Source organism: Apteryx mantelli, chromosome 13 (genome assembly GCF_036417845.1).
Source record: "Apteryx mantelli isolate bAptMan1 chromosome 13, bAptMan1.hap1, whole genome shotgun sequence".
Taxonomy (NCBI): Eukaryota; Metazoa; Chordata; class Aves; order Apterygiformes; family Apterygidae; genus Apteryx; species Apteryx mantelli.
Window position 1 is genome coordinate 2,120,001 of NC_089990.1, and position 20,810 is coordinate 2,140,810.

The 20,810-nt window shown below is 43.7% G+C and overlaps 3 protein-coding genes across 3 annotated transcripts in view; 1 reads left to right on the forward strand and 2 right to left on the reverse strand.

The window, feature by feature from the left end:
- Positions 1–288: 288 nt before the first annotated feature.
- On the reverse strand, positions 289–5,383 carry TAF9B (TATA-box binding protein associated factor 9b). Its single transcript, XM_067304126.1, has 7 exons — positions 5,307–5,383; positions 5,118–5,199; positions 4,365–4,501; positions 4,155–4,289; positions 2,979–3,060; positions 2,263–2,376; positions 289–1,471 (listed from the first exon to the last, which is right to left on the reverse strand). The coding sequence occupies exons 1-7, from the start codon at positions 5,355–5,357 to the stop codon at positions 1,305–1,307; spliced, it is 768 nt and encodes a 255-aa protein (XP_067160227.1). The 5' UTR covers positions 5,358–5,383; the 3' UTR covers positions 289–1,304.
- A 2,746-nt stretch (positions 5,384–8,129) lies between these two features.
- On the forward strand, positions 8,130–10,525 carry LOC106491123 (growth hormone secretagogue receptor type 1-like). Its single transcript, XM_067304407.1, has 2 exons — positions 8,130–8,874; positions 10,233–10,525. Exons 1-2 carry the CDS (start codon positions 8,130–8,132, stop codon positions 10,523–10,525), a joined length of 1,038 nt encoding a protein of 345 aa, XP_067160508.1.
- Positions 10,526–13,052: 2,527 nt separating this feature from the next.
- The window catches only part of LOC106491126 (fibronectin type-III domain-containing protein 3a-like), a 55,144-nt gene continuing 47,386 nt past the window's right edge, over positions 13,053–20,810 (reverse strand). Inside the window, exons 24-27 of the mRNA XM_067303910.1 lie at positions 20,125–20,337; positions 19,219–19,385; positions 17,789–17,910; positions 13,053–15,655 (exon numbers count right to left, since the gene is read on the reverse strand). Of these exons, the coding sequence (XP_067160011.1) occupies positions 15,338–15,655; positions 17,789–17,910; positions 19,219–19,385; positions 20,125–20,337 (820 nt within the window). The 3' untranslated portion in view covers positions 13,053–15,337. The remainder of the gene's footprint in view (positions 15,656–17,788; positions 17,911–19,218; positions 19,386–20,124; positions 20,338–20,810) is intronic.

Genomic DNA, 20,810 nt, shown 5'->3' on the forward strand with positions numbered 1-20,810 from the left:
GCGGCGGCGTCAGCGTTTGCAAGGGGAGGGAGCCACGCGTGAAGTGTGTGTGTGTGGGGGGGTGTCCGTCAGTCACGTTCACTCATGCAACAACCCCGTTCGCGAGGAGGTAGCGCTCGTTCTGCAGGACGCTGCAAGCTGCCCCCCGTCGCTCCTGCCAGGCCCCATCAGGAAGGAGCAGCTTAAGGTTTGCACCTGAACCCGCACTCACACCGCAGAGCGCCCAGCCCAGCTTACGCCATGCTGAGCATGAGAAAGGCCGTAAGGAAGCAGTACGAGGCAAAACGGTTACAAAGAGCAGTTATTAAAAAACCACACCACTTGTTTATTTTGTAATATATAAAAACATGTTAAATTTGTTCTGGTGTTTCAGTATCCAACACTTGGGATCTTAATACAGAACAAAAGCAACTTGCTCTTGAAAAACAGCACGTTCCCCTTTGCCCTTAGTCGGATCCTCCTGCGCACCATGATGTTTGTTAATGACGTTTTATTGAACGCACATATAAATTCCAGCTTAATGAATTGATGACTGATACAGGTACACTCTTTGGAAACAAATAAAGAACAAACCATAGCTGTGCTTCTACCTCTTCCACTAAGTCATGTGTATACTGCTGTGGGAGTTAAGGCCAACTGAAATCACTGATTTATGAATAACGGAGGTCAAACTAAGCAAGTATTCTGTAGAAAACCCATCCTCTACTTTTTGTCTGTATTTCTACTGTAAGAGATAATCTTCACACGTATTAAAACTGCATATGGAGAAGAGAGTATAGAAGTAACACAATCTAGAAGCAGTAAACGCATTTGGAAAAGAAGGCCAATATTCCCTGGATATTTCCCTCCTCACCAAGGACTCTGTTTTCTGTTTTTTACTTGATTTGAAATTAAGGATCTATATCAGATTCTACAATACCCAGTGCTTTCTAAAAATTATTTTTACATGGCACAGTACAGTACTACAAAAGCACCTGGCTCACCAGTCTGCAAAGCCACAGACGCTTCTGTCCGAAATACAGGCGACAGAAGAGACGTGAAGACTGTGCTCCTGTGCAACAGTGACCAGTTTCTGACCATTTCTATTGAGGTCTAAAAGACGTTACAGACCACAGAAAAAGATTAGCTGCTTTTTAGTCTTTCCACAGGGCAACAATCTTTCTCTCACTCTATAACCAACTGCGTATTAACAGAATATTTACATGCTATCATACAGTTTACAAAGAACATTTAGCAAATACCCTATCAATCAGACTCAATATGAATCACAGCTCTGAAGAAAGGAAGCGGACCAGACAGTCTCTTCACAAATTATCATAGTCATCATCATCTTCATGCTTCCTTTTCAAGGGATTTGATTCACTAGATGTATTCTGCGATGATACCATATTTGTAGTAATAAGAATGTTCTTTGGACCAATTAATGAAGGATTAATTAGAACATTCTGAACTGTCGGAGTTGTTGGTGTGGCTGTAAAGAAAAAAGAAGTCATTAAATGTACCGAGAGAAAAACAACAGCTGATCTTCCCACACTTCAAGACCAACAAAAAAGTATTCCTGTCAAGCTTGCGAAACATGTAATAGTCTTCTGTCAGAAAACAACGTTGTGTGCCAAAATTCTTTTTTTCTTCTGTAACACTTCAAAGGCATTACCAGCACAATGGAAACCCCATTTCTCTCGAGTTTTATTACTGTTAGCACCCCAGCTGCTAAGGCTTTTTTGGAGTCACTTTTTACAACAATTATCAGTGCTTATAAATCTTTGCACCAGTTTAATGTCATGTATAATAACCATTTTAGAATTTTAGGCACCAATACTCTTTTTACAGCTGTATTAAGACAAAAGCAGCCTCAAATTGTTGCTTACATTAACAAGCAATACCGCGAGTGCAGAAGAACAGAAGACAGGAGAAAGCTAGCAGGGCAAGCAAACAGGCGAGAGCGAGCGAGCGAGCACAGAGGTGGTAGTTGTTAAATTGTAAGGAAAAGCTGTCTGAAACACGAGATATTTTGGTCACCACCACAGTGTTAGAAATATGAATTAAAACTAGAAGCTACCGGAATGACCAAAGACGGGAGTGCCTGTCTTATGTGAGGAAACGCAATTAGCCGCTATTGCAAAGACCAGTAATATTTAAAAACTGAGAAAGTGAAATAATTTTTGCACATTATTACTATAAACTACTTTCTGTTCTGCTAAAAAGAACAACAAAAAAGTGGCACTGATCTGAGAAGTCGGTGTTTTATAGCGTCTGTGTTACCTGATTTGACTGTTGCCTGAGAAGACGGGATCTGTACGGTGAACCTCTGACCAGTCAGCGACACTGGAGTGCCAACTTTTGTTGACACAGAGACTGTTTGTGCTGAAGGCGTACCTAAAATTTAGAACAACCCAGGCAAAAGATTGTAAGAAAACAAATAACTTGCACTCATAAGTTTGCTTTCAACATGGAATCTATTATTTTCAAAGAAATAAGAAAAACATAGGAACACATTGATACTGGATGTACACTGGTCAGATTTTCAGGTGCAACTGCACATTTGTTCATGACCAATGAAATCCCAGACTAGCAACAAACATACACACTCACAAATGTAAATGTAAATGCTCAGACCAAATTTTGTGAACCTTTTAGAAAAATGGATTTTGTTTAGTGCTATTAACAGTTTAGCATATCGTTTACATTGAGGAAAAAAATATCAAACTTATTTCTGCTTCTTGAATGGTCTCTTCATATATAGAAGTTAAAAGAAATACAGGAATAAAAATATAGAAGGCCAGTAACATAAAAACATATCCAAGTTAAAATGATGTTTGAAATTACTTTTTTTTTTTTTTTTTAAGTTGGGATGTTAAGTGTTAACAATGATACTACGTTCAGATGGCACCCAAGAGTTGAAGAAGGTTTTAAAATACTCCTCAAAACTTTTCCTTCACAAAATCAACATGGGAAACCACAACCGAGCTCTTTCTTACCTAAAGTAGGTGTGCTAGGTCTGCTGCTTACAGCACCAACACTCAAGCGAGGGACTGTTATTCTTCCTGCAGAGGAAGAGACCTGTCAAGAGAGAATATTTAATTTAGCATCACGTTAGAAATGAACAATTCCTAACATGAAAAAAAGAAGTGGTTCCTCCTGCAAAACCACAGATAGCCTATTTCACAGCAGTAATTGGTTATGTCAACGTATTCCAACACAGAAGGTCTCAAGCTCTTTGTGGTGTAAACAACTCTACAAGGTACCTTGTGGAAGCAAAACCCCATGAGGAACACACAGACCTTCATCAGGACCAGATAAAATAAAAACTGGACCTTCCGTCCGATAATAAGGAGCACCAGCAATATATAATCAGGCACTCTTGATCACCAAGAGCTCTGCACTCTGGAAATCAACCCAAATTTTATTTTTTTAAACATGATGCTGACTCCTCTAAACTTCTCATAAATTGAAGTACAGCATATATGAATTGCTTTGCCTAGGCAGCTTTCACAGATTATAATTCGGCAGATCACAGACTTGACATAATGCCCAAGATCAGCAGATACCTGATCTGACAGACAATATTCAGGACAATCATTAATTTTTATGGAAAAGAATAACTAGAACTTTTTAATCAGTATTTAATCTTCTATTCTATATCTAGCACTAAGACATATCCCATATCAATATCTGGAATATAACGTTAGGCTCATCTGTTGAAATACTTCTTTAAAATGGGAGAAATAAAGATAAAATATTACAGATGGAGGGAGTCAGTATTTTTCAGCAAGCACAGTGAATCTTTTCCCTCTAAAACTGAAAATAACATCTAAGGTATAAGAAGTAGAAAATACTCTCTAAAAATCTAAACCTTAATTTTGCCTTTTACAAGCCGTTATAAAACTTGAAGAATTTTGTTGTAAGGCTAAAAAGAATCATAGATCCATTTTCTTATACACTTTACATTTGAAATTATTAACAGTAAGAATATTTGTAAATTCCGAGAGACAAGCACCACTGACTTAGTTTCAGACGATATTTTGGTGGGCACAGGTCAGCATTCGCATGCACGTATCCTTCAGAGATGTGAAAAATTTGCCTGAACATTCCTGACAACGTGAATGATCAGGTGCCTTGTCAAATGCAAACGCAACGCTACGCAGAACCCTTACCTTCTTCTGCAAGGACTTAAGCCTGTAGTTTGGAGCTGTTAAACAGTATCTGTCAGGCGGAAGTCTGGGCCCAGAATAAGGCTTTATCAATGGCAGAGGCGTTTGATTTTTCTGTCTTGCAATATCTAACAAGAACTGAAGAGACATGGTTACGCTCCCATCTGTGGTTTTATTATCATGTTCTGAAGTTACAAATATAATTTTACTTACGTCTCTTGGAGGCGGAGATGTAAATGACTGATCCGTCCGACACTGGATCGCTAATCGCACGTCATCAGCGTCGACACTAGATTTCTTAGCGTGGCTTGAATAAATCTTTGCATCTTCTAGTATAGTAGTCACATATCCTTTGGGAAACAGAGTCTCTCATTAAGAATGAACTAAAAGTTAAAAAAAAAACAAACAACTTTTTTCTTCGATACTCCCTATTTATGACTGAAAAACCAAGAACTTACACCACACTGCTTTCTTCAAAACTATGTTTAAAGACTGACAGTGAAAGCGCCACCCAGGAAAAGCTCTGAAGGGCACCATTCCCTTTTCCCATTCAGCATTTATGTGGGCACTTCCCCCCAGGGCCACATCCCTGGTTGCGCCCGGCTCCAGCGTGTCCCTCCTGCGACACCGCCTGGGGCCCCGCACTGCACCTGGACCCCCTGAATCCCTCCCCGGCCCTGCGGACCCCCAGATCCCCACTCCCAGCCCCACAGATCCCCCTGATTCATTCTGGCCCTGTCATCCCCCTGATCCCCCCTAGGCCCCACAGGCCTCCCCAATCCCGCCCCAGCCCTGTCACCTCCCTGATCCCCCCCAGCCCTGTCACCTACCTGATCTCTCCCATGGCCCTGTCACCTCCCTGATCCCCCCAGGCCCCACAGGCCTCCCCAATCCCCCCCCCCAGCCCTGTCACCTCCCTGATCCCCTCGGCCCCGGCACCCCCCCGCCGCCGCCGCCGCCGCCTACTGTAGGCGAACTCCAGCATCTGGTTGATGACGCGCGGCTCGTACTCCGTGATGCCCATGTCCTTCAGGATCTGCGCCATCACCTGCGGGGCGGGAGGCAGCGCTCGGCACCGCCCGCATCGCATCGCATCGCATCAGCCCGGCCCGGCCCGGCCGCGATCCCCCCCGCGCCCCTCCGCGGCCCCGGTACCTGCGCGTCTTTGGGCGCGCTCTTGGGAGACGCCATCTTCGCCGGCTCCATCGCTTCCGCTCTGCCGCCGCGGCGCCTTCCGGTCCCGTGACCAGGGCGGCGGGGCGGGGCGGCGCGTGCGGATGGCGCGCGCGGCGTCACCATGGCGACGGGGCCCGGCCGATCCCGTGACCGGGCCGGCGGCGGCGGCGGCGCGCGCGGGGCGTCGCCATGGCGACGGGGCCTGGCCGGGGCGGGGAGCCCCCTTCCCCCCCCCCCGAGCCCAAGACTTGCTCAGAAACGTCTCTTTTTGTTTTTTAATACATTTCTGTGATGCAGAAAATCACTTATTTTAAATAAAATTACTTTTAAGCACGGTTTTCTGCCTGAGCTGTCTCTGTTACCGACCGTTAGCAGCCCCATGGTGCCTCGCAGGCAGCGGGGCGGGCGGGACGCTGCCGCTGCGCCCATTTCACGGATGGGGCAGTGGAGGCCGGCGGGGCAGTACGGGAAGGCGGCAGGTCGGGTCTGCGGCTGCGGGGAACCGACCCCGTTCGCCCAGTGAGGAGCAGCCGGTGTTACCTCATTAAATGAGTTAAACGGCAACTTTTTAGGTTGTCAGTATTCCCAGCGCTACCGAAGAGCGAGCGCTGGAGGCACGGCTTCGTGAGCGCCGCGCTGCCCCGGCGCTCTGGCCGGCTCTGCGCTGGCTCCTCCGGAGGCCGAGTCATTTGACTTTCATGAGTCATAGCGCGTTGCACAAAAACATCCTGCTCGGAGGGGACGGAGGACGAATTCCAGACGCCGGCCTTCAACAGCAAACAAAACCCGCTTTTCTTCCTCCTTAAGGAAGGCGGGGGAGGGGAGCTCACCACCGACTGGACGCAGGCAGCGGGTTAGGCTGAAACTAAGCGTAACCCGGTCATCTGCTGCCGCTGCCATTTATTCCTGATCTGTTACCAAAAAAAAAAAAAAAAAAAAGGGGGACGATACTGCACATTGGTGGCGGACTCCAGGTCTACCAGGGAGAGCGGCCAGAGGCCCTTGGGGCCCTTTTTTCTCTTAGGAAAGTTGTTACAGGGGTGTTTGAGGTGCAGCCTTTGCAAATGGGTTGCTTTTCTTTTCTTTTTTTTTTTTGAGGTATTTAGGTGCCTAAATCCGTGACCGGCTTTGGAAAAGCACAGGCAGCGCCCGCACCTCTTGGAAGTGGCAGCAGAAGTCTCCCTGGCGTTAAAACCGAAGCTCCGTCAGCGTAACGCCATGCCTGTGTTCAGCGCTGACCTTTCAAGCCCAAACCCCCCCAAAATAACTGCTTGGTTATACAGCGCGCTGGCTCCCGAACTGCCTTTGCGACAGGACGGACTGCAAAGGGTACAGCTCCGAGGAGAACCGAATATAAGGGGTTTGTTTTTGCCCTGGGTACCCCGCTCGCTCCCTGCCAGCGACCGAGGTCTCAGGGAATATCGGAATTTCCTCGGACCGCGGCAGGACACATCGTGTCTGGTGCTGAGCGTCGCTGCTCCCTCCCGGCGGCGTGCAGTTAATCTCCAGCTTCCCCGAGTTTTCCCTCGTGTTTTCGCTAGCTTTGGCCCGCTTTTCCCCTTGCCTCCCCCACGCTGGCACTTAACCGGCTCATAACCTCTGCTCTTTTCTGAAGTGGAAAGTAAATCAGGTCTAAGTGTCAGACTGTCTCCTTTTGAAGACTGATGTTGAAATAAAGACTTTCCCATCCTAGCTTAATAATCTCGTTAAAACACTGTCAGCAGACATGTCTCGCTCCGTGGCATACGCCGAAGAGGAGCTCAAGTGGGAAAGGCCTTAGGTAAACACAGCACAGTGGAAAATTATATAACTGGCCCAAATGGGCTAATTAAATTTCCCGTGTCAAAGAACTGTTCCAACCTACCTGGAAACCGATGGCAGTTTTTGCAGCGTAAGGAGAAAAGCGTGGGCGAAGCGTGCGTGTTTAGCACCGCCTCATTAGCGGCGTGCAGACGGAGGGGACGAAGATGGATTGCCGCATAATGGGCACGCGCCGGAAAGGACGACAAAAAATCAAAGAAGTGCCGCAACCCGTTTCCTCGGCAGTCGTGCGGGGAACTCCAGCTGCCCCGGGAACCTCCCGGCACAAAGAGCACCTAAGTCGCCGAAGGCAGAAAAGTCCTTCTGCACGTTGTGGTGGAAGCGTCCAGCGTCTTCCCGGTGCCGGGACCATCCGCAAACCTCCCCGCTCACTGGCAGAGCCGCGCGGAAACGCTCTTCTCAGCCTAAACGTTTCCACTCCCTGTTGCTTGCAAGCGCTGGAAGAATCTGGGAAACCGCCGAATAGATCCGGAGGGCTTTTCCTGTCCTGCTCGTGCCAGGGTGGACGGCCTCTCCTCGCGCTTACTCTGTGACACATCTCTGGCGATGGCACCAGATCCATCTCGAAAGCCATGCACTCGGTGGGATTCACAGGACTTGAAAGGAAAAGTAAAAATTGGCACTTTTCTAATCACTCTGAAGCTAATGGTAAAAACAGGAATGGTAAATATTGCTTTATAATGGTAAATACTGGTTTTAAAAGGTTATGTCTAGAAAATGCTGGATGCACGAAATCTAATATTCCTCCACATTCTCATAAAATGGACTAATCATCATTTACGTATTTAGCTTCATTCGCTAGATGTTTATGAACACCATTTTGATTTTTTTTTTAACTGATCACTTACGAACCGTCGTGTAGCAGCTTCACTGGCACGTGGACGGACATTCGGGACAAAACATGCCTCTTTCTTGTCGTGAATCCGGTTCCTGTCGAAAGAATACACAAAGCCAGCCCTTCCCTTTGCTTTGAAGCCAGAAATGGGCTCCATCTCCAATTACAGCCGTTCCAGAAATGACACAGACTATTATGAAGACCAGTCTTTTTCCTTGTTCGACATCCATATTTTGGTGCCTGTGACTATAATCTCCGTCCTCTTGTTTTTCTTCGGCGTTTCTGGGAACTTGGTAACAATATTGATTTTCAAACGCTCGCAGGAAATGAGAACGACCGTTAACATGTACCTGTCCAGCATGGCGCTGTCGGACACCCTGATTTTCCTTGGCCTGCCTTCGGACCTCTACCGGATCTGGAAGTACAGGCCGTATGTTTTGGGGGATTTTCTCTGCAAGTTCTTAGTCTACCTGAGCGAAACGTGCACGTACTGCACCATCCTGCACATCACCACGGTGAGCGCGGAGCGGTACTTCGCCATCTGCTTCCCCCTGAGAGCCAAAGCGGCCGTCACGAAGCGCCGGGCGAAACGGGTCATCCTGGCGCTGTGGGGCTGCTCCCTGCTGAGCGCCGGCCCCGTCCTCTTCCTCTTCGGGGTGGAAGAGCGCCGCGGCAGCCGGGAGTGCAAGCCCACGGAGCGCGCCGCCCGCACGGGGCTGCTGGAGACCATGGCCTGGGTCTCCACCGTTTATTTCTTCCTGCCGATGCTCTGCCTGACCCTGCTCTACGGGCTCATCTGCAGAAAGCTGCGGCGAAGCCAGCGGCGGCTGCTGCAGGGGCGCCAGGCTGCGAGCAGAAAAAGGTACCACATGCAGACGGTCAAAATGCTGGGTAAGAGCGTTTTAGAACTGAAGGGCAGCAAATCAGCGAGGCTTCCGCTTGTTTTGAGACCCCATTCCTCTTTTCTACCCCCCACCTCCGACCCTGTAGGATTAAAGTAAAGAAATGGGAAAATTCTGTGACTTAGAACCAGACCAAGCGCTTCCCCTCTTGTAGCAAGGAAAGGTTTTAAAGCCGCTTTCCCTGCCAAATATACAGAGTGACTCTCTCTATATACAATTTTTATATATAAAATATATAGTGACTCAGGTTTGGCCAGGATGGTAACTACCCGTGTGTCTGGGTTTAGTTGAATGTGATCTTTACTCTGCCCCGGCCGATACCTGCGGCTTGGGGCAGATTCACTGAACGCAGAAGGTTTTGGCTCTCCTCCCCCCCCGTTACGGCACATCCGAGAGCCGCCCCCAGCAGCTGCTACGGAACAAGGTGGTGTATCCTGGGTGTCCCACCGCGAGCATCCTGGCCTGGGTGCGCACTCACCACGACGGGAGAGGTGCCTCTGTCCGGCCTTTCACCCTTCCAAAGTGGAGCCGGTGCCGGGCATCATGGTGGGGGCCAAAGGACCGATCTGCCAGGCCTCAAGCAGTTCACGGACCTTTTTGGTATCTTTCTGCAACGGAAAATGTTCCAAAGATTAGCCCAGGGCCAGAACACAAAATAGGTCTCTTTTCAGTTCCCTACATGAATTCTCCCCATCCCGCCAGCCTCTCCCTCCCAACCCCCCCCGAGGCACCAGAGACGCGTTTTCGGCAGGGACCCAGCAGCACCCACGACTACAGATACCTGCAGGAAAACGGACCACAGCAGAACAGTGCAGCATCACTACTCGTTGGCTGTTTCCTTCCAGTTTCTTTCTTTGCTTATTAGGTGCTCTGGTTTCCCTCCTCTTCCTCAGTGTCTCGTGGCACCTCCCAGACCCCAGCTTCCTCGACTGCTTTGCTTTGCAGTTTGCTCCCCTTCTCCATCTCCCCACACCTCCCCTGTTCCTCCCCCCTGAGACCCATAGCAGGATTTCAATGATGACTCATGTTTTTAGGAAGAGAGGGCAGTAGCTCCTAATTTAAGCACAGGCCTGGGGCTGCTTTGCCCTGGCCGATTTGATTCCTTATCTCCACTGGGCAACACGGGTGCAGAGCGTCCTATTTAATTGCAATCACTTCTGTGTGCAACCTTAACCCATGTTGCTTGAGGTCACCAGTAACCACAGCACAACTGGAGCTGCTCAGAGCAGGAGGTCTCATCTTTGCAGGGGTAAATGTTGCAAGCTGATGTCTCAGGCATTAAATAGTTTAAAGAAGCAGAAGAAACTACGCTCAAAATGACTAAACTCTGTTCTCTTCCTCCTCTAGCTGTCGTAGTCTTGGCCTTTGTACTGTGTTGGCTCCCGTTCCATATCGGCCGAATCCTCTTCGCCCAGACTGAAATCATCCTGTACGACCTCACGCAGTATTTCAACCTCGTCTCCATGCTTCTCTTCTACCTTGGGGCTTCTATAAACCCAATACTTTACAATGTCATGTCACAGAAATACAGACGGGCAATGAGCAAAATCCTGCACCACAAGCAAACTTGGCACTGCAGGAGCCTGACCAGGAGTGAGAAGGTTTCTTCTGAAAGTACAGAACTCGGTTCTTTCATGTAAACTGTTCAGCGTTGATTTAATTCTAGCAACCTAAGTATTTTACCAGCCAATATGCTGTGCCATGGGTTAAAATCCAGGTAGATTATGCACATGCTGACTGGAACATGCTTTAAGGCTGTCCTTTGAATGTGAGGACTTACTTTTCACTAGATGTTTCCTGAGATATATTTATGACATTTTAGGAGGGTTAGAGTGGATTCAAATTATTTCTGCAAATAGGGGCAGACACTGGCAGAGGCTGGGCTTTCTCTTAAGTGAACTTACCAGCCACATCTGCAGGCTTAACTGTCCACAAAGCTCCTGTTTAAGGGATTTGTTCCTCAGTGTTTTGGACCAGGGACCTTGTTAAGCACAGGCTTCGTGAAACATAATTCATTATTTTCTTCCTACAGAAGCTAAGAAAGATAAAGTTGAGGTTAAAGCCAGTCCAGCTGCTTGCTTTCAGCAAATAAATACAAGGAATATAATCTGTAAGATACCTGAAAGGGAAGCAATAGGAAACTATTTACCTGTTGGGACTGTGAAAGCATTGCCTCCTTCACAAAGACTGATTTATTACTCACCCTTCAGGTCTCTTGAGCGGCTTCCCTCATTTTCAGTCTTTTATTCTGTTCTTTATTCAAACTATACCTAGCTTTCAGCAAAGTCAGGCCCCATCTCTGCTAAGCACTACACAAATGCCTAGCAATAAACAGTCCTTGCCTTGAGAGCTCATCCGAATAGAGAAGGGACAAACTACAGATACCGGAGATCGCCGGGGAGGGAAGCAAGAGCAGGAGGTATTTGCCCATCTTCCTTGTTTGTCAGGCAGAGAGGCAAACAGGGAGTCCAGATCACCAATGCATGGTCTGCCCCGACTCTACTAACCTCACAGGAAAGGGCTCAAGGAATCGCGCTGTTTGGTCCCCCAGACCAACACATCTGCCAGCAACCAGGAGGACAATATTGTGTTAAAGCAAGTCTACCTCTGCAGAGCCTGGTGAGAAATTACTTTCACGAGAAATTACTTTTGCAAGAAATTCTGTGGAGGCCTGACTTTAAAACTTGCAGTGATGGAGACTGTACTACTTTCCTGGTATCTCTTCCAGTGGTTTCCTATCCTTACCTGTAGAAAGTTTGCTTTAACATCCATCCCTGCTGGAAATGAAAGCCCATTCCCCCTCAGGCAGAATGAAATTATCCCCCCTTCTTTCTTGGAGACAGCCTTTTGCCTGCTGGGAGGCGTTCTGTCCTTTAGAAACACACACATGCATGGACTTTCTTCTGCAAGCCACACGGGTTCTCTCCGGACCACTGTCCACGCAATCCTCTGGAATCTCTCCTGTTAGTCTGCCCCTTCCTGAAAGAGCAGTACCCAAAACTGGAGCACCACACTGCGGTGACAAACACCTGACAGACCCACAGCCGAGCAGAATAACTCCCTTCTGGGTCACACAAGGTATATGGCTTACACACCCCAGTGCATAATATACATCATTTCCTATCCCTCCCCCTTCTTTCTTTCTGAAGAAAAATAAAAACCTAATAGTGCAGACGCAAGTGGAAGGCGTTGACTCTTTTCTGGGAAAAGCATTTACGGAAATTACTGAAAGCTAAACAGAACTTCAGAAGAAGTGCTGAATTTCAGTATGCCCCTTTGCAACCATCTGCTGTTCAACACGGGTTTCAGTCCCGGTGTCCCCATACCAGCTTCCTAGGAAGGATGACCTGCAAAGGTTGGAACTCGTCATTTTGGCAGGATGTACTGCCCCAGGCTCGCAGAAGTAAAGCAGCACCGTTGACTTCACTGATGTGGCTGAGCACCACATAAAGCTGTTTCTGCAGCCCCTGGCTGAGTTCTGAGGGCAGGATAAAAAAAAAAATTCTTTAAGAAACAAAAGTCTATACACCCTTCATGGCACAGGACAAAATGAAATCAAAGCAGTGGTAAATTCACTGCTTTGAATTCATTTTCAGGACAAAAGTGACTGGAAGGAAAGAGCCAGTTTGCATTTTCCTCCTCTGCCTTGCAAGTGTTTCCTCTGGCTGGAACCCGAAGTGAACTGACAGACGCACAGCATCCCCTCCGCTTCCACTATAAATCGGGTTTCCTCGAGAAGAGTCCGGGGCATTAACAGTGTAACCCTGGCAGCGACTCCAGGTGTCCTGCTCTTTCCATTGCACCGAGTCTGAAAACCGGCAGCAGAAGTGTCCCCAGAGGTGCAGCGGGTGGCGGGCGCGGTGAGTGAGGATATGTCCCCTTTGATAATACTGAAGTTGCCAAAACTGTACGGGACATCCATCTGGAACACCTTCTTCATCCAGAGATAAAATGTATGGACCCTGGCAGATTTCATCCTGGAATTCTCCCAAATAACTTTTCCTGCAGAAAGATTTTTTTTAAGGCAGCCCTTAATGCTCTTTAATAACCATTCTATATGCGTTTCTTCGACTTACTTAAATTATACACTACACAAATGATAAAACTGCTCCTGAATAAAGTTAAAAATCCACAAAAATACACAGCAACCCTTTAATCAAATTTGAATACATTTGTATTATTTATTGGCTGTATTAAATATATTATCTATTTGATAGTTACAATTTAGTAATACAATGCATGGCAGCTTTAACATAAGTTTGAGATACCTCAAAATTACAATACAAGAAAAAATGGAAAGATACCTAATACATTAATGCCACTAGGGTATATCATTCTGGAATGGATAACAGTTGATGTAAAATCTATATTATGGTAGGCTTTCCAGTATATTTTCCTGGAAACATGAACATTTTGTGGCAATTAAAGAAGAACTTTATTTTACATTTTAGGAGTCCTGACTTGTTAGTATTTACTCTGCAATCCTAATTTATCTTTTAAAATTATCAGAAATATTATTGCCAAATAAATCTCTACAAACTTCATTCTAAGAGTTAAAGAAATAACCCTTTGGCAATAGAGATTTGCTGAAGGCAGTCTTATTTGCTAAAAGTAGGCTATGAAGAGAAATAAAGACAGATTGTAAACTCTTCTGCAAACTAAAGACACTAATATCTGTATAAAACTCTTTCCAAAACTGGAGGGAGAGATTTCTATGATATAATAAATGATTAACTTAAAGTTCTGCTACAAGTAGAACAATACATTCAAACATACATTTTCCAGGACTTTTAATCAAAATAAATAGAGTACAAAATGAAGAGTACATTTTGAAAAGATTAATTTCAGATTGCACCATAAATCTACTTTTAAGAGTATTAAGCGATACTATGTCATAATTTAGGTTTTCCACATCTGAAATACAACACAATGCCTCAAACTATAACGCAACATTATTCATCAACTGCCATAGGAGAAAGACCCTTAAAGTGATTGATTATTTGAAATACTTAGCCTGTAGCACTATCACATCCAACATTCCATGTACAAGTGCATTGTTCTGATGTATATAAAGTGTAGCTGTAGTCTCTGCAAAATATGCGAAATCTAACTTTCTATGGCATATGCCAATGCTATTAGGAAGACCCATTCTGAAACATGTTCTAAATTTGTGAGTTCCAGCTTTCAAAATATTTGATATAAAGAAGACAGCTGTCAGACTCATCTTTAGATATCTGCAAATAGATTTAACGAGAACAGTCATGTAGTGCACAGTGTCCACAAAAATAACCCCTAGACAAATATGACAAGTTTCAGAAAAGTTCATAGCAGACTGAACATTCTCATCTAGAAAACAATGGAATGTGAAACTGCTACCACTGGGATAGCAATTTGTTAAAACATTTTATAAATGTTATCTAAAAAGAGTTCTTTCATGTACAATTTGATAATTCAGATTAAGTTAGAAGGGCATCCAAAAGCAGTTTCAACTTTTTATTTTTAGGTTAATAATAGTACAAAAACATTTGCTCAGTTTGAGCCAAATAGTGTAACATTTATCATAAATGCACTCTTTCTCCTTAAAGACAATACCTGTGCTTTTCTGAAAACACTGCAAAGATGGAATCAGAAGCACAGGAAATTACTTTTCTCTCAGGCACTGAGAGTGAAATGTGGATTGGGCCAACAGCTGCTCACCAACAGCAGAAAGCATTTCAGTCAGAAATGTACAATACAAAAGGGGCCTTTTTTGCAATGTTACATACGAATGCAATCGCTGTATGTACATTACGTCCTGCTAACATTTTGTCTAGCATTTTAATTAAAATTCTAAAAATGCTGGCACCCTCTACTTTAACACTTGAAATGATTATTACTAAATCCCGAATATTAAAATAACTGTAAAGTAGTAATATCACTAAGTCAAAGTCAATATTCTGCTTTCCTTCTACAGTATATTAAATGTGGTATGCTCTAGTAATGTTCTGCAATACAGTACTGCTCTAAGCTTAAGCATTTGTGCTGCTGTATTTCATGTATACCAAACTACAACAATACCTGATTAAACATTGCTGATTGACTACCACTGCTCTAGTTGTACTTTAAAAGGACTTGTTCTAATAATGCCTTCTCTCTCGAACTGGCCAAAGGGCCCCCACTTTGAATTCAGAGAGAGGAAGAGTGTGCACACACACCAGTGTGCATGATAAGGCAGTTTTTTGCTGTTTTATTAACAGCTAACCCTGATTACAGAGGACCCAGGATTACCCTTTCTACAAGAAATCTGTGTTCAGTATTTGGAAAGGATCTGCCAACCCAGCCTCACTGTTAGCCAGCAGCAAAAGTGGAAATGCACATATCTATACATTTCCAGCTAAGATTTTAATTAGAACTAACCATAAATACCCGAAATAGCTTCTGTACAAAAAGCTGAGTACTGAATAGGCTCTAGTCTACTTGATCACAAAGTACTGAATAACAACAGCAAATAAAATAGCAACCACTGCAAATCCGCAAAGAAGAACGATAGCAATGAAGCGCTCTTCACGTAACGTCTTCTTAGTCTCTGCCAATTCTGTCGTCAAATCAGCGCACTGTGGAACCAGCTCTTGTTTCTGAGATGAGAACACTGTACTGGGACTGTAAGGTCCATACAGTTCTTGTGATCCAGTAGAGTCCTGGGACTGACGGCCAGCGCAGACTCTGATCCGATATTCACAGTTTGTCTGCAAGCTTGTGAGACGGAATGACGTCTCTGGCCCCTTGTATACCTAATAAGAACAAGAGGAAGGAGAACCACTTTAAATGTGATTCATCTTACAAACAGTAAGTGATACTTTCCAGGTAGCATTCTGCTGTATGACAGAGGCAATGCTGGACATGGCCAGAAGTCATTCTCTTCCAGCCAACTTGATGGATCTTGAAATAAAGTCTCAGCTTTTTTTTCCTGAAAAGTGAATAATCAAAAGCATCCCATTACGCTCCACTGAACAGTGACAGATCCCAGATCTGGATTTTGGAGCTCAGAAAACACAGTTCTACAGTGCTGACAAACGCGGGGCAAGTGCTGTCTGTGGCTAACGAAGACAATGACACCACAGACCGTAAGATTTAAGAATCAAAGACCCAAGGGAAATGCTGGGAGAACAGGCTAAAACAGTGTCAACCCACTTCTGTAGAAGCAACTCTCCCAGTGACTCTCAAGCCTGCCTTTGCAGTCATTTGCTTTTACAGTACGAACAAAAGCTCACTATAGAACTGAAACATTAAGACCTTCACTTCAGAGATTAGTTCCTATTAAGTGCTTTTACTGGAAAGGGAGAGTACAAGAAAGCAGAAATTGGCCTGCCTATGAAGCAGACACTCTGAAGAAAACAAGCAGGAGGATAATGTTAGGATTAAAGAAAAAAAAAGGGGGGGGGGCAGGCCAAATTCAGGGAGAACATAACTATGGGGCCAAATCAAAGGTTCATCTAGCCTAGTGACCAGCAGCAGCCACTGGCAGGCAAAGACATTCCATAGGGAAGTCAGGCTTCTTCCTCAAGCTTTGTGTACCATGTTGATACCAGTTTAAAGGAACTGAACCCATCTGCTAAGGTGGTCAGAACTCTAGGCAAGCAAGACACGCAGGTATACTTGACACTCAATGCATCAGGTTCAAGGGTTGGTGACCTTCTGGAATTAAAAAAAATGACATTTCAGTACTTGTTAATGTTAAACATGGTGAAGGGATTACTGTCCACCATTATTTGTGAACTACGGTCCTGAATGGGTGAGTAGCACTAGCTTTGCGCTGTAAAGCTACCATCGTTCCTTTTGGGATTGTCCAACAAAGTCCCACTGAGGACTGTATCAAACTGCAAAGCCTTTCAGCACAGATGAAAGGACGATGCCAATCTTCTAAAAATCAAACTTTGGAATCTGCTATAGAAACATGCACCGTTCTGTTTGATAAAAGCTGGATGTTTCTTTTCAGGTGAGGACTATGGACTACAGACTAAACTGTGAACTGGTAACTCAAAACCATTTAGATCAAGAGCACGCGTGTTCGTGTGTACTTGGATGAGCTATACTCCTCATTCCAGAGCAGGTGATGTTTGGAAGTCAAAACTTGCTTTCTATATGACTGGCAAATCTCAAAGGCTGAAGAAGGTTGTGCTACTATGCTGGCGGCAGAAGCAATGAGATGCTGTGCTGACAAGCCACGTTATATAGAAAATCTTTGGGGAAAGACCCTCCATAATGAGAGACCATGCCAATGAAGTGAAAGCGTTCTTCCAAAATAAAATACAATAAACCGAGCGGATTAAACCTCAAAACAAGGGTAGCCAAGACAAGAGACAAAGACAGCCTGCCATCTGGTACTACAATGAGGACCTAGGGTCTCAAAAGATTGACAGAAAATGAGAAAACACACACACATTTGGACACAGTGTGTATATGCCCATGCATGTACTGCTAAGAAAAGTCTTTGAACATCAGCAGAGCTTATGCTCACCCACACCACACAATCAAGCAGCTCAGGGAGAAATGACAGTCTTGTGTGAGGAAAATTAAATGACGAAGTTCTACATTAAAAAAAAGTACCTGCAGTTGGGTAAACCAAATTAATCTCAAGACAAACACTCAGAAAAGACTGCCCACCCATTATCTGCCCAACCCTAGATGCCCAAACATTCATTACTTTCCTGAGATGTGATTAAAAATGCATGATTTGCATGAAGAGATTTAAAAGTACTGCTTTGAACACATTTGAACAAAGACAGGAATTGTAATGTGCTTTGGAAAAACTTACTATTGACAATATAATCAGATTTGGTAAAAATCAAGAGGATAATTATTACAATACTTTTTCAAAGTAAAAATTACATTTCAAAGTAAAAATTATATTGATTAAAAAGTACCTGATCAAACTCTCTCCCAGCAGCAAGCTGAAGGATGTAAACAATGGAATCTCCTTTCATCGGTTGTAAAGGCTCCCATGTGATTTCATAAGTGTTTTCTTCCAGCTGATTTGCTTTGGGTGCTGGAAGAAAGTGATTTGTTGGTATTTTAGGAAAGAGAACAATGGTCTTAACAAATGTTCTTGCCTTTTCCAATTTGATGGAAAGAAAACAGGCCAAAATTGTTAATTATTACAGTGACTCATATTCACAGTTAGTGTATTAAGTGGGCAATGAACCTCTTACTCAAAGAGTTCATCTGGCACCTCCTAAAGAGAAACTAGACAATTCTGTTTCTAACTAAAAATAAATTCTCTTAATATAGAGGGCAGGCAACACCAACAACACTTTATTTATTTTATTTTTTTTAAAGTCACAGGATATTTGGGGTTGGAAGGGACATCTGGAGATCATCTGGTTCAACCACCCTTCCTCAAGCATAGTCAGCTACAGCAGGCTGCCCAGGACCATGTCCAGTCGGGTTTTGAATATCTCCAAAGAGGTATTCAAATCCTTCATCTTTTCACTGGTTTCACTAACAATAAGGAACTTTTTTTCCACTCTGGCTTAAAATATGCTTTGATTTTGTACATTTTCTGTTTAAAGTGTATCAGTTCTAGTGCAAGTGACTGGACAATTTAAATCTAAAACCTTAAGAAGGGTTTTCCAATACATTTGGTAACAATGTAGAAGTAACAGTCATTCTTAAAGGTAACAACAGACATTCAGATCTAAGTAATTAAGATTTTTGTTTTGTACTACTTTCTTTTTCTTTGCTATATTTCATGACAAACTTATAAAATGATTATTCCAATAACTGTAGGTTACATTTATCTTCCTTTTTAGCTGACAAGATGAGCTTCTAAAGCCTAATGCTTGTCCAGATGAGTAAGCGCTTCCAAATCACTAGGGAGAATGTCATTTATATCCCCGTATCTCCAGAGCTGAAATTAAATGCTATAAACGAGGTTCACTAAACTGATTTTCTTGCAAGTACTTAGCATTCTGATCTTCATAATGACCTTCTCCAGAGGGGATCTTTAACATTCATATTATGAGGTGAAGATCAGTGGATGTGTTTGTATCGTGTTCTCATTTGCCTACATGTTAACTGATATCAAATGACAGCTACCCTGAGAAACCAGTTGAAAATGGGTAGAGATATCCCCACTGTCAGAGGTGGAAGGGATACAGTGTGGGAGAAGGCCACAAACTGGTCTTCAGCCAGTAAAACCCTTCTTATACCAAGAAAATGCTCAAACACAGCTAGTTTCTGTTCTGTCCCCCACACAGGCCATGGAAAGAGGCTGGATCAGGAAATGAGCCAGGTTTGTGCATTTAACATATTACACAAATGGCTTACAGAGGTTTCTAGCGCTGTATAAGCTCACCTTTAAGAGATGCTGGTGGAGACTTAGTTGTAGTGAAAGCGTAAACTTCAGAAAACTCCCCCTCTCCAGCATCGTTATATGCCTGGATTTTAAAATAGTATGTAGTGGATTCACTGAGCCGCTGTACCTTGTATGTATGACAAGGACCACTATAAACAGTAACAAACCTGGAAGGAAAAAAAAATATATATATGCAACTTAGAGTTACTCAATAATCACAAATTTCTATGTTAATATTGCAGATGAGCCTGGTGAACATCCTCATATCAAAATTTACTACAAAAATAGTGACAATACATTTCCCCTTACCCCAGCCTACTACATACATGCATTAAGAAATGTTAAGCAGTTCAAACTCTGCTATTGTCATCAGTGGTTCATGATGCGCATTAAACCAGCAACACACAACATTCATACTGGTGGAAGTCTTTTAATTTAAATTCATGAAGCCTTCATTCAACCCATGTAGGCACTAAACTACAGTCAGGCACAGGCTACCACTGGAACTACATGATCAAATTCTTGATTTCAACCAAGAGAATGACCTTTGCATATACGAGATAAAAGAACAGTTGTCAACTCCATGTTTATTATGTGCACACTTCATTTTAGAATTTTCAAAAAATACAGAAATTGACAATACAGAAAGACAGTAACATATTACCATTTAACTAGTAAATAATATCTGCTGCTTACTAATAAATACTAGCACAACAGCTATTAACAACATTTCTGGATGAAAGATGTGATGCAAAAATGGAACTTAAGGAGCAAACTTATGATGTCCAAATGAGCTTTTCCATTACTTACTGGTGAAAACAGAAGTAAGAAAACTTAAAATGTGTTAAAAACTGAACATCAAGTTGTTAAGCAATAACGACATCCTTAATGTTCTGATTATCTTACCTGCCAAACCTGTCCTCCATCTGCAAATTGAATTGTGTAGGGTTGGTGATTAAAGCTCTGCTAGGACCTTCACCCCATTTAAGTTTAAGGCTCTGGTAGCTGAAGACCACACATTCAAGATGAGGAGGGTCAGGAGGTAGTGGTTTTGTTTTGGCTTTAATGGAATGACTGAAAGGACCGACTCCAAAGCTGTTTATGGCCTGTATTCTAACTCTAGAAATGTGAGGAGAGCAGTTATGAGTAATTTACTGAAGTCCTGAAAAAATACTAGGTTAAAATTTGTAGCGAATATGGCTATAAACAACAAAACAATTAAAAAGCAGTTAGAAATTAACTTTAACTATAAAAAATAATCTATTTCAAAATGAGTCAAAATAATTACATTGTTTTCCAACATAACAAAACTTCAGGTTTATTCTACACAACGGGCAAGTGTCCAGGTCCTCCAACATCACCTTAACCTGAACTGCTTGCCTCCCATTGATAACGTCGTCCGATAATCTGAACTGAACTTTAACCAAACCTAAGGGCCCAATACAAGAACACCTACCCTGTCCATACATTTATCCTCTTTTGGTGAGATGCTAATCATCCCACTGTATATATTGCTTCTGAATAAAAAATTCTAAACCCAGAATATTGTCTCAGATTTGAGATAGAATGACCACCTTAACATAGCATTCCCT